This window comes from Bombus flavifrons, chromosome 11, assembly GCF_040668555.2.
Source record: "Bombus flavifrons isolate JBK064 chromosome 11, iyBomFlav1_principal, whole genome shotgun sequence".
Taxonomy (NCBI): domain Eukaryota; kingdom Metazoa; phylum Arthropoda; class Insecta; order Hymenoptera; family Apidae; genus Bombus; species Bombus flavifrons.
Genome location: NC_138452.1, coordinates 5,570,288 through 5,584,053, shown reverse-complemented (window position 1 = coordinate 5,584,053; position 13,766 = coordinate 5,570,288). Strand labels below are relative to the sequence as shown.

Sequence of the window (13,766 nt, the reverse complement as noted above, 5' to 3'; positions counted from 1 at the left end):
CGTCGTCAGAAATTAAGTAAAAATTCCATTGTTAGTTGAAACTTTCATTAACAATATAATATATATATATACTTTTCTTTTAACGTTAAAAAAATACAACTGGACAAATAAAACTATTCTACGTATATTAATTAAAAATTCCGTTATTAATTAAACCCCACTTAACTTCCAAACAATCGACAAAAGTATTATCTTTGAAAATCTTCTTGAAAATCAAAGGACAGTTTTATCGATTTACAATTAATTATAATGGTTGATCTATTTGATTTGAACAGTGCCGACGGTAATTTCGAGGTGACGCTGGCAACGAAGGCGACGTTAAATTATACAGGGAGGGTCGAATGGAAGCCACCGGCCATATACAAGTCTTCCTGCGAGATCGACGTAGAATACTTCCCGTTCGACGAGCAGACGTGCGTCATGAAGTTCGGCTCGTGGACTTACGATGGCTTCCAGGTAACGATCGTCTTCAACTTTCTCATCGCATTTTACTCATTATCAAGAACAGGTCATCTTCATTCAAGACGTGTTCAAAAGGGTGTTAGAAATTTTCAAGAAAGATAAGAGGGAAACTTGTGATAAAATTATGCTAAGAATTGCAATTACGAGCGATGAAATTTCCCAGTCGATTTTAAAAAATTGTTTTAGTACATCTTATATTTGAACAAATTGTAATTATATCTCAAAGGACTAAAAGAGTATTATTGGTTCAAAGAAACAATTGATACTGTACAAAAATTGTACAATTATAAATTCATTCTACAGGCTAAGAATGTATTAACGTTACCACATATCGTAACGAAGATTCGACGACAGATCTCCGTTTAGTTTATTCAAAGTCCTTCTTGTTTCAATTTTGAGAAACAACCGTGTTCAATAAAATTTGACATCTTGCACGACGCTATTGCGTTAATCTTGTATAATTTTCGAGAACATTCAATTCACTCGCAAGAACACTATTTTATGCTAACCACCCTTGTTATAGAATTTTAAATTAGAAAAGAGAAAGAAAAGAAAAAGCAGGCGAAGAAAGGTTTAACAACCGTGAAACGTGACGTGATTCGCTCGTAGAAGCGACCAGAACGCATCGGCGTAGCTGAGAACGGTGCGTAACCGGAAATTAGATTAAGAAAGTGTAATTAACGCGGCGCGTGAGTCAGTTGCACAGAGCGACGCTGCGAATTTATTTATTTGCATGTTATTGCGCGCCTCGTGCGAACAGCTTGGTCCAACTTATCACTATGCATGAGGACGGTACGCCATCATCGCGGATGTACGCCGAATGAAACGTACATAAATTTCCAACGATTAATATCTCGTCTACGCGATACACGGAGTTGTTTATTACACCCCGGTACCGCCACACTTTTTCCGGTCACGTCGATTACTTCCTTGATCCGTCGGATTCCTCTATTTCTCTTCACCTAATCGATATCAGCGAAACAAACGACGTGACAGTGCGGTATTAAAATTTTGGAAGAAGCAAAATTTTAAAGGATAAACTTTTTAGCGAAATTCTGAATCATCTTTCTCCTGTTACCAAAAGATACCAAACTATTACCGATTTTTGTTTCAATCCTACACTAAAGTCTTTCTCAAAATATTATAATAAAGTTACTTGATGAAAGAATAATTAGCGAATAAAATTACCGACGACTAGGGTGTAAAATTTGCAGCAAGAAAATTAAGATGAAAGGAGAAGTGAAGAATCAAGAGGAAGTACTAAGTGTAGGAAGAAGCAAATCCCAAAGGCGCATCGTTATGAACCTATAAAATTTGTATAAAAATCATGAATACGTCCATTTGATCGTTCTGATAATTTTAGTATTGATAGACCTTCATTATCCTGCAAAATTTTCCTTCCATATCAACAAAAAAAAAAAAAGAACAAAAGAAGAGGGAAAAATTTTGACCGATATTCACGACGTTATAAAGAATTACAGGATCGTCGAACGAAAGAAGAATTTACATATAACGAAGCTACAAGTGGGCAGGACGAAATCGTTTCGCGTCATTATTCTCAGACGATTGTCGTGCATGCAGCACGAGTAGTATCGCGTAAAGTATCTATACCGGTCGATGAATAATGCATATCGTGTATACATATACATATGTGTGTGATACGTTGTCCATGCGTCATCAGACGCGACGACGGGATATCCATCAGGTTCATTTAATAAGAAACACATACCCCGATCGATCAGCTTTATATACGGTATACGAAATGGACATTCCGTAAGGGGTGATTACGTGAGATGCTTTTAACGATCCGCCGCATCGTATGTGAATTCTGGGATCGTCAATTTCTGTCGACGAACAAGATGTTTCCTTCTATTAGCGTTTATAGCTGGTCGCTATTTTCATTCGATTCAATAGGAGATTTTCCAGTAATTAATATTCGGAAACCTGTCAAGCAATATTACGATAACAATTATAAAACAGATATGTCAACGTTTCTACTATCATTACGAAGATCCTAAAGAATCTGAGATGGACAGAATTTAATTTTTTAGGGAAAAGAATTTGAAAATCTTTGCCGTATCCAATTAGGGATTTACCAACGATTAATATTGAAATGTTTCCCAAGCAGTGCATGTTGAAAAATTAGATGAAAGAATTGTTAACAAAATACAATTTATGATATCCTACTATTGTTAGGATGATTATAAAAGATATGAAAAAAATAGAAATTATTTTTTTAGAAGAATCGCTTTAAAAAGCGTTGAGGACGGTCGACGATCGCTAAACAGATGGAAAGGAATTTTTAACTGATATTTCGCGTGACCCTTTTTTAAAAGGTTTGCTAATTTCTTTACGAGAGATTGGTATTGTATATTCTTTTAAAGGACACACACACACACGGACACTTTGGCTGAAGTTTCTGTGTCGAGTGGCGATTTTAAAGCATCATATCGTGCAGTGTCCCAATGTTTCACCTCGAATCGTTGTCTCGAAGTAATAATCGAGAATTCCGGCGCGGTTGCGCCGGGGAATCTCGTTAACTCCAACTTAACGGGCAGAAATGGACGTAAATATCAGGAACATCGAATGGCATTCCATCCCTCAAGTGGATCAAACCTATCTACCGTAATGCCTCGCGTTTCCTCTATTAACCTGACTGATACGTTCTGTTTTCACGGAATTATATCGTTTTACTGATAAATCTTCTATGAAACAACGATCGGATTAAAAGACGGAAGAATATATTTTAAATAAAATTAATAGCAAAATTGTATAAATACCTCGTTCCACATTCGTCGAATATTCAATAAAACTTTTCGCGTTAAGATTTTGTATCAAAGTTCTTCTATAACTTACTTCGATTACCGATAAATATTATTTTATTTAACATCATCCTGATTCATACAAATGAGAAAATTCTTGTACTTACAAAGAGAATTAATCAACAATTAATTAATCATTAAGAACCAAACGGTAAAATAATCGGCAAAGTTATTCAGTAAAATTATTAATTAAAATGTATCATTCGTGTGAGTTATTCAATAAAGTGCATGTAAACAAGTTATTGCTTAACTAAAAAAGAATCAGAATTTCAGAAATGAAATATTGCTTTAAAAATGCGATGTTGGTTCCTTAATGAAGTTTACAGTAGTACAATAGTCAAATACGATAGCTCCTTTTCTAGCACTTCATCGCTCTCTAACATCAATAAATAATTTCCCCCAAGTACACACGTTTTATCGAAACTTTTGCAGGTCGATCTACGGCACATCGACGAGATCCGTGGCAGCAACATCGTAGATATCGGTGTCGATCTGTCGGAGTTTTACACTTCCGTCGAGTGGGATATCCTCGAAGTCCCAGCCGTGAGGTAAGACATCCCCTAGGAATCGTCCTAAACGCTCCCCTAAGCCCCCAAGACCTCTTTTCCAAGTACTCCTCCAATTCGAGCCAATTCTCGAGAAACTGGCAGTCCTCTGACGAAACACCAATCGAAACGAAAGTATAATCAGGCTGAGAAAATTTCTACGGACGTATCCAGTCGTTCGTAGCAGAACAAAATGGCGTACATGTTGAGAGAACAATTTCAAGATAACAATTCGTCGCGAGGTAACCAGAGGTATCTTTAGAAACACGGTTACATCCAGCGTTTCATTTGCAGAAATGAAAAATTTTACACGTGCTGCGACGAGCCTTACCTCGACATCACGTTCAACATCACCATGAGACGGAAGACTCTGTTTTACACTGTCAACCTTATAATACCGTGTATGGGCATCTCGTTTCTCACGGTGTTGGTCTTCTATCTGCCAAGCGACAGTGGCGAGAAGGTGAGCAGTGTTTATTGTTTAACCCTGTTTCCTTGTTTTCTTTCCTGGTTGTTCAAGGTATTTAATTATTTTCACGTGTTCCACTCGCTGGTTTAATCGTAGAGAGGAAGGTGGGAGTACGAAGGAGCGATGATTAGACTGCGGATTTTTATGCATTTATAGTAGAATCTGAAAATAAAATTGCGCAGAATACGCTGGAGATATAAAGAAATATATAGAATGTCCAAAGTGCTTTCTGTAACACTTTGATGGGAAAAACAATTTTCCACCGAGATTCCAGGTTTTTAATTATATCCTCAAACATAATATCTCATAATAGAATTTGTATAAAATGCCGCAGTCGTACATCAGTTACACAGTTGACCCACAGTTAGTAGAATAATATTTACGAGCCAGAAGTTTACAGTAATTGTAAATCGTAGATACAAGTTCATCAGAATGTGCAATCTGAACGCAAAACGAATTGATGTAGGAACGTTGATCTTAAATTTCACAGTGATGCATGATCCATCGTTCACCGCGATTTACTAGCGGGAAAAGTTCGTCCGAGTTTCCGCGAGTTTAATATAAGAACCACGAACTGAGGGTCTCGTGAAAGTGTATCGATAAATTTCGTTGGTGCGCGCACGATTCGAGAGAAAAGTAAAGCCAATAAAGGATATTAAATTCGTCGCCGTGTTCCGTTCCACGTGACGAGGTGAAACAAGAAGCCCCTCTATTCTTCTCATTTCTAGATGAAAAGGCTTCCTTCGAATTGTTTAAATCCTTTGCTTCTTGAAAGGTATATTAACGCTTTATAGCTTTATTGTGCATTTCCTAGGCTTTCGTTGGTAAATAACGAGGGTACGAATTTTGATGTACAAAGGCCCGTTAAATGGAACGTTTTAACACGATTGCTCATCAAATTGTATGTCTTTATCGTAGTTTATTTCACGCGTTGTACAATATAATGTGTGTGTTGAAATCTTAAATTTTACTAAAACTAAAATTAAGCGACTTGTGAAGCATTTGGTACATACTTTATGCTACTATGATAATATTAAAAATACCAGGTATTGTACAATTATGACTGTTCGTTTAATTTGAATATTTTAATTAACTGTGGTATCGCAGAGCCCCAGTAACCGCCGCAGTAGTTAAGGTATTAACAAAATTAGATTTGGAAACGTGGAAAGCACTTTCAAATTATATTTTATAATATTATAATATTCTTCTGAAACGGAAAGTCTTTGACTAACAGAAAAAGATTGGATTCTTTAGAAGCAAGTGTGAATTGGAGAGAACCTTTAAGAAAGGTAAACACCATGAAACGTTCAATTTTTTAAGCGCTTCGGTGTATGAACATGTCCAGCAAAAGGAAGTTGAAAATATTTGTAGTGTGTCGCGCAGAGGGTGATTTCGTGGGTGAAGTCGACTCGTTCGATCAGAATTCCGGGTGGAGAGGGTCAAATATCAAAATCCATCTTCGGAATGCAAACCTCTAAATGCCGTTCGGCCTCCATTCCTCGTAGACTCTTGACCTCGAGCCGATACCCACTTGACGCCGTGTGCGCCTCTATAATTCAGTCGTATTGTTCTGGCTTGAAACAGCCGGCGAAAGGGTAAAGGAGGAAACGTCGAGGACGGCGGGGGTGGTGAAAAAAAAGGAGAGAAGGTCAGATGTCAGCGTGCCATCCGCAGCCGCTTACCGACACTTCGATTCGTTGCGAAAAAGACACCGTCCCAAGATCTCTTCCTTCTTGTGTCTATTCCGCGGTTTTCGCGATACAACTTTTCTTTTATTTCTAAACAAAATGATACGGGGACGAATTTCCTCTTACTCGTTTTCTTCGTCAGATCTTCACAACGCTCGAGTATTCAGTCTTCTACGCGTCATGACTGATCGCATCTCTTGATATTTAAAAAAAATACGATAAAATAGATAAAACAGATGCTTCCAATTTCATGACAGATTTCCTCGATTCGTGTTCAAATAACGCGCAGTACTAGCAATAAGTATGAATGTCGAATCATTTTCACGTGACTTTTCGTTCAAACCACATGGGCCATCGGTGGCCACGGTACTATAATCGTATTGTACGTGATAATTATGCATCGCCTATGATTATATTTCGAATCATTATCAAGATTTGTCTCACGCGGAATAACTACAAAGCACTAAATAGAAAGTCCAACGTGCACCACCGATGACCCATGCGGCATTCAATGCGTTAAAGAACATTTAATAGAAACGAATACAAAACCGCTTCTTCAAATCCGCGACCATTCTGTAACTTATTATACTTTCAATCGCCCAGTACTACTATGCTTAAAGCAACTTCCTTTTCCATATCAATTCATCCTTCTTCAGAAGTATTCTTCTTGATATCGCGTATGATCGACTCCAAACAACTTTCAAACACAAAAGTCTCGCGGTGAATCCCGTTTGAAAAGGACAATCGCGACGAAGAGCATGAATTCGGCTTGAACTGCAAATCTACTAGCTACTTTAGGCGAATGCTGCCAGCCCGGTGAAACAATGCTCTCTCGAATCGGGCTTTGTTCTTCGTTTCTGGTTTGCCTACTGATTTGAAACCTACACCAATCTATCGCGAAATATCCGAGTCATATTTATCTTCGCGTGTTCTCTGTGGGCGGCTGTATACAGTTCTACACCGTCTTCTGTTTGAAAAGTTCTGGTTTACTTTGAAAAGAAATCCGCCTTGGAGGTTCAGCAAATTCGTGGAATGATATTTGAAAGAAAGTAATTTAAGGCGGCGTTGATTTTCTATTACAAAAGGACATTTTTTTAATGGACAAGAGCTTCTTCCTCGTCGAGTTCGTTTTCTTTCTAATCGCTATGTAATTAGTATCACAAATAATGACACGACCTTAGCACGTTTCGAAATACAATACTGTGTCATGAACGAATGAAAGGAACGTTTTGTTCTTCACACTTAACCTCGAGGGCTACCTCTTTGTCTCTTTGTAGCGGAGTCACTTTGCTCGAGCGTGCCCTCTACATTCTGAATCGTATCAGAACTTTCTCTTCGATTGTTTCCACTTCTCCTTCTGTATTCCTCCTGTATCTTTCTCTCTTTTCGTTTACCTTTTTGTTTCTTGATAGGTACCGTTTCTTTTCAAAAAAAAAAAAAAGAAAAATGAGAAAAAGTATCGTTGCGATGTATCTGACATGATTAATCGTTTAATTGCAGGTCAGCCTATCAATTTCGATTTTACTGTCGCTGACTGTGTTCTTCCTCCTGCTGGCCGAAATTATCCCGCCCACGTCGCTCGTGGTACCGCTTCTCGGTAAATTCGTCCTCTTCACCATGATCCTAGACACCTTCAGGTATAACGATCGACAAATATTTAAATTTCTAAAACCTGCTTCTTACGAGATTCATACTAAAGCATTATAACTAATTTATTATACAAATAAACTGTTGTATAGCGGAGGATTGGAATCTTCGTTTGACCTTGAGTATTAGTAACGTATGATTAATTCTGTTCGAGCTAATGATTCTATGGTAAAATTTCTAAATTACGGTTTGACTCTCTAAGTTCGATTTTAATTTGAGTTGTAAGTTTTTATAATAAGTAAATTATATGTGACAGTATAATTTAATATAACGTCTATTTTCAGTATATGCGTAACCGTGGTAGTCCTTAATGTTCACTTCCGGTCGCCACAGACGCACGTGATGGCACCATGGGTCCGTCGTGTTTTTATCCATGTTCTGCCAAGACTACTGGTGATGCGCAGGTATAATACGTCTTCGAAGAGATCCGATTACGATTCCAGGCAAGATATGATTTTACCGAGCATTTGGACCAACCGTTGGGCCTATGCCAAGCAGCATTAGAACGTTCATTAGTGGCCTCGCACGTGACGTTAGCGCCACGTCGTGTCTACAACCATTAGCACAATCCACCATTCTCTCTCTACTTCTCTCCCTTCTCTTTTTCTGTCTCTTCCTCTGTCCACCAAACTGGAATTGAATTTGCATTTACATTTGTATCTGTAGTTTCGGCCGAGATGCAAACAAACATAGTAAAGTATCGAAATTCGTTTGTAAAATATGCGAAGAAAGAGGAAAAAATTTAAAGAAATGAAAGATATTGGATCTTTGTTGGAGATTTGTTAATATATCGAGAATATTATATGGAAACTTGAGAGCCGAGATCCTAGTTGTTAAGAAGATGAAGAAATTTGCATAAGGGCAGGGACTGAAAATTCGCAGATCCATTTATCTCGTTCAAACGATCTGGAATCCTGCACATTAGTCACTGTAAATGCTAACACGGTAGCTCGACAGTTCCATACAACGTTATGCACAATTCAGCACTACACGTCGTGTAGCACCTTGTTGGAATCTTCTACACACTACTTGCAACGTAATGTTTCCAATAATTGATTACACATCGATTATAATAAATCGTCACTACGCCCACCGACATGCTTGATACCATCGCCTTACGATAATCATATCGCCTGTACAAACGAAATACCATTCCAGTAATTGTAATAGTATAGAGCGTAGTTCCACAAGCTTATAAAATTAATGTCTATTGTTAGAGAGTATAAAGAGATTTCAGAAAGAAAAGCTTGTCGACATTACTAAAGTGTAAATATATTCAGACACCAGAAATATGTATGCAATTCCTTACAATTAGTTTTTAACATTTTTATGGTGACTGCTTGTTGATCTTATTGATGTAAAAAAATTAGAAATTAAATATGAAGATTAAAATATTCAAATATCTTATTTAATATCGTTTGTGCTCTCGTTGATAGTGATTATATTTTTTAACAGGCCGCAGTACCAGATAGACAAACGTACCATGGGTGCCCATCACGGCCAACGCGTGATGGTCAGAACGTGCAATGGTCTCGAATTACGAGACCCATCTCTCTTCGTAGAGACTTCGGCCTCGGAGCTGGTTGAGTCCTCCGTTTTGTTCCCGAGTCTCGATTCGCGGGACGAATTACACCCTCGGTATGTAAAGTTCATTATTAGCAAATGCTTCAAATGTATATTTAAAATGGCTCACAGAAGTGACATTTTATTACATGATTTTATCGTCTCATCTTTAAAAATTATTGTTAATTTTACAAGAAAGACAATCATACTTTTATAAGTAACAAGAATAATAAGGGGTACTTCTTAAAACTTTGTTTTAAGTAAAATAAATAAGGAGATTGTGACATTTATTTATTCAAAAAAAAAAAAATAAATATGTAATTATTAGGGAATTGGAAGCTGTGAATTTAGGAAGTGCGTGTCGCATTCACGGTTCACCAGCAACCACGGCTGCTCCTCCACCGCAACTGCCGACCGAGGAGAGCGTGGACGCTCTCTGTAACACTCTTCATCATTGGCATCACTGCCCAGAACTATATAAGGCTATTGAAGGCATTCGTTTCATTGCTGACCATACGAAAAGAGAAGAGGACTCTACCAGAGTATGCAAACCTTTACTTCCCGCTTTATAATAACAAAATAGACGATGAGAATAAAATAAACGATAGAATGTTTAAAATAAATTGTGATAGTTATGCAGAATAGGAAACACCACGCTGATTTCGATGAACCTGAAATATATTGTCAAGGTCGACGTTATGAGTATTTTTCCTGAATAAAATTTCATTAAATTTTCAATTAGAGCTTTTTGCGAATATCGTTGGTATCTACGTAATTCACTAAATTAAGTAATTACATAGTTGTAAAAACCTAGTTCATTCCTCGTCGAAAGCTGAAATAAATAATCTACTACCATGCAATTAGTTAGCTAGTCGATTTAATCATTGTTAATTGTTTAGGTCAAAGAAGATTGGAAATACGTCGCGATGGTGCTTGACAGGTTATTCCTGTGGATTTTTACACTAGCCGTAGTCGTCGGCACGGCAGGTATCATCCTTCAGGCACCAACGCTCTATGACGATCGCATCCCCATTGACGTGCGACTGTCCGAGATCGCTTCCACCACTGCCAAGCCACACATCGTCACAAGCCTCTGAGAGACAATTGTTCAATTTCGTTACCTTCACGTACGACGCATGCTCGCATACACATGCGTTACACACGTACATACATATACAATGTATTACGTAACAACGTAAGAACAAATTATGAAAATGCGTTCACGTTGACCAGGGACTCTTTTGCAAAGAATACCCACGTGCTGTCAATCATTTCGATGGTACATATAGGTTGTACGGAAAGTCTGTTAGCGTTAATCAACATTGATAACCTTCGGCCGCCATTTTGCTAGATCCGAAGGGGTTGATATCGTTCAAATATTTCTATATAGTCCTATCATTATAATACTTCCACTTCTATCGCTTGAATTCTGGATTAATTATATCATCGGTGTAAGTTCTTTAATTCTCGCAAGCGTTTGCAATTTTTCATTTGAAATTATTCATTTACAGATTTATTGGTTTGTAATACGAGAACGATAAATATACGTTTGAATAGACATTGGTAAATGTATCCAAGTATTCATTGATTTTATTCGAATTTAAGAGATTCCGATACATTTGCGAACACGATTGAAAAAACAGAGGTTTCTCGTCCCTGGTGTAAACGACTGAAAGACTGAAGCCTCGATGAGAGAAAGGGAGTCTTCGATTTTTCACGCGAATTATACGACTAACGGCCAATTAACTGCTATTCCCCTGCTCAAGGCGAGGATTCTCAAATCATACGCACATCAGCGATCAGAACGTAGAAATAACACTAACGAAAATGGACGACAATTAGATAAAATGGAAATGAAATAAATGTAATTGAACATATTTCTTGACCTTGATTGCACCGTTGAAAGTCATATTTCTAAATGATAATATTATGTTTATTCAGTTCTCATGTAAAAGATTAAAATACTTGCGAAGGACAAGAAATATGTTTTTGCATGAACGTTGAAGGCAAATGATTTTTGACTCGTGGTTTTATTGTTAATATTACAAACGAACGAAAGACATGTAGGGAAATCAGGTTGTTGATACATGTACACAACGTAGAATTAATGTGGAGAGACCTAAGAAGAGTTCGAGTTTATGCCAGTTACATTCACAGTACAATTGTGATTCTTTAACGGTATAAAATTAACAAACGAATTACATTCGAGGTCATTTCTAGGAACGATCGTGAACAATAGTCATAAAAAAAAGTTAAACATACAATATAAATATTAATTTGTTATTTAAGTGTTTAAGGAATCACTGATGTTCCGTCACCCTTGAAGAACGCCTCAAAGAACGCAATTTTGCCATTGAATCGCATTAAAGTGTTCTCGTGTCTCGTTACACACAGCGAAGAAAAAATGTGGGACCGAAGTGTAATATTTTAGACACAACATAGTTTCGAATCGAAACGAGTTTTAAAACGGAGAACGATCAACGACGTACCAAAGCAATTGTTAAAGTAATGAAAAAAGGATCACAATAATTGATGTAGATGGCATGGGATTTGACAAAGCCTGTTGCAGACTCAGGAAAAAAGGAAAAGAATGAAAGGAAGAAGATATTAAACGGTTTCCGAAGTTTACATTGAGCCTGTAACAATGGGGCCATATTTTCACAGAATAAAAAGAAAAGAAAAGAATAGAGAACAAAGTCGCGTGTGTCTCTAGTTGTGAAGCTGCAAATTCTAAAAATCTGAATCCACGTACGACAAGCAAATTGACATAAGAGAAGAAGAAGAAGCGTTAGGCCTAAGAAAGTTTCACCGACTCAACTTTTATTGCTCATAATACGTAATATGTTCGTAATAAGATACACTTTCGTAATTACGTTCGTTCCAGTATCACCGACGAACCGTGAAAAATTTATTAGACATATTAACATCACGTACATGAAAAGACAAGAAAACAAGATGAAACGCACGAAAAAAACGAAGTAATATGAAAACAATTGCAACTGTTTATTATTGCAATCGCGTTCAGAATAATTTACTGTCTTCCTAAGCTACGAAAATTAACGACTTACTTTTGATGGACAGCAGTCGCGTGTTTCCGGTTCACTGTTGTTCCCTCTTAATACAGATGCGAAAAATAAACGAAAAGAAAAAAATAATAAAAAAAAATGAAAATAAGTAGAGCCGAGTAATTGGTAAAGTTACTAGTTAAGTATATATGAATAGCCAGAATTTTACGTCTTAAAAAAAAAACGAAGCAACGATCCGCTGCTTAAAAATCCTTTCGACGAGACTCTTTTTGGCCGCTGATCGTAGACTTTCCAACCAGTCCTACTACTTTGAAAAACCTCGGCTCGTAGTGTGACGAACCATAAATGCCTGCCACCAGTAGTCAACAAACATACCGACAAAGAAGAACATTTTGACAATTTTGTATGCACTACTCCGAAAAAACTAATTAATGAGAATTACTCGACGATACAAATTCTTCTAGCGAATTTTATTATTATTATCGTTTGTAATACACGGGAGTTTCTTTTGGAAACGATAAAATTAGGAAAAAAATTTCGAGAGAACGAAAGAAACAAAAATTAGCTTGTGGTTGGCCCGGTCATCGCATAGATATGGATTTTACATGTGGACCCTGTGTTTCTTAATATTTTTTTATTTTAATTGTTTATCGTTTAAGAGAGAGTGTGATAGAGAGAGAGAGAGAGAGGGGGGGAGAGAGAGCGTGAGTCATCCGCGTGAATGTGTGAAGAGTATTAATGAAACAAAAAAAACAAAAAGTAGAAAAAAGAAGAAAAATTGATTATACATTATTATGAGGAAGTAAGCGCAGTGATAGTTACTCAACGTAAGTTACAAAACAATTTAACGATATATATGTATATATATATACATATATATATATACATATATATATACATATATATATATATATATATAAATATATAAATATTATAAATAACCATTACCACACACGATAAAAGTAATATGGCAAGATATTTTGTGAGTGTGTCTATAAGCTCGATTATAAAACCTACGTAAATTAAGCAGACAGTTTGTCTTCATTCACGAAATTGAAGATGTTGTTCCCATAAAGGAAGAGATTTTATAAATGGTGTGTTGAACTTTTAACGGTCGTCATTCACATGAAATGGCCTTATATTCAACACTCGGACTCACAACGCATTCAGGGAGAGAAGTGTTGCTATATTAAATGTAGTTTTACTCGTCGGATTGTGCGTAGCGCATAATCTGTCAATCCATGATTAAATGTTTTGCCATCGATTATATACTTTCACTTTATACATGATATTCATTTCTTAATATGAAGTAATGTATCCATCATAATTCATAATTGCGACGAACTTAATTTTTAGCCAGGGAAATTACTTAAATACGTTACTGTATTTAAGAATAAGTAATTCTTTTAAAAAAAAAATATTTCTTGCTTAAGATATTACTGTAAGGTATTGGGCTTGTATAAGATATTTCAAAATAAGTGTCAAATGAGATAGTTATTTATAAAAAAAAAAATAAGGAGACTTAGTTTTCTATATATATCTTT

The 13,766-nt window shown here is 36.6% G+C and overlaps 1 protein-coding gene across 5 annotated transcripts in view; it reads left to right on the top strand.

The window, feature by feature from the left end:
- nAChRa3 (nicotinic acetylcholine receptor alpha3 subunit) overlaps positions 1 to 13,084 on the top strand; it is a 101,427-nt gene extending 88,343 nt beyond the window's left edge. For 4 of the 5 annotated variants that reach the window (XM_069123718.1, XM_069123715.1, XM_069123716.1 and 1 more), the window contains 8 exons: positions 276 to 456; positions 3,717 to 3,832; positions 4,124 to 4,292; positions 7,487 to 7,623; positions 7,918 to 8,076; positions 9,089 to 9,271; positions 9,525 to 9,738; positions 10,096 to 13,084. In XM_069123718.1, coding sequence (XP_068979819.1) covers positions 276 to 456; positions 3,717 to 3,832; positions 4,124 to 4,292; positions 7,487 to 7,623; positions 7,918 to 8,076; positions 9,089 to 9,271; positions 9,525 to 9,738; positions 10,096 to 10,293 — 1,357 coding nt within the window. In that variant the 3' untranslated portion in view covers positions 10,294 to 13,084. The remainder of the gene's footprint in view (positions 1 to 275; positions 457 to 3,716; positions 3,833 to 4,123; positions 4,293 to 7,486; positions 7,624 to 7,917; positions 8,077 to 9,088; positions 9,272 to 9,524; positions 9,739 to 10,095) is intronic. The other variant, XM_069123717.1, reaches the window with a different exon arrangement.
- The last annotated feature ends 682 nt before the right edge of the window (positions 13,085 to 13,766 follow it).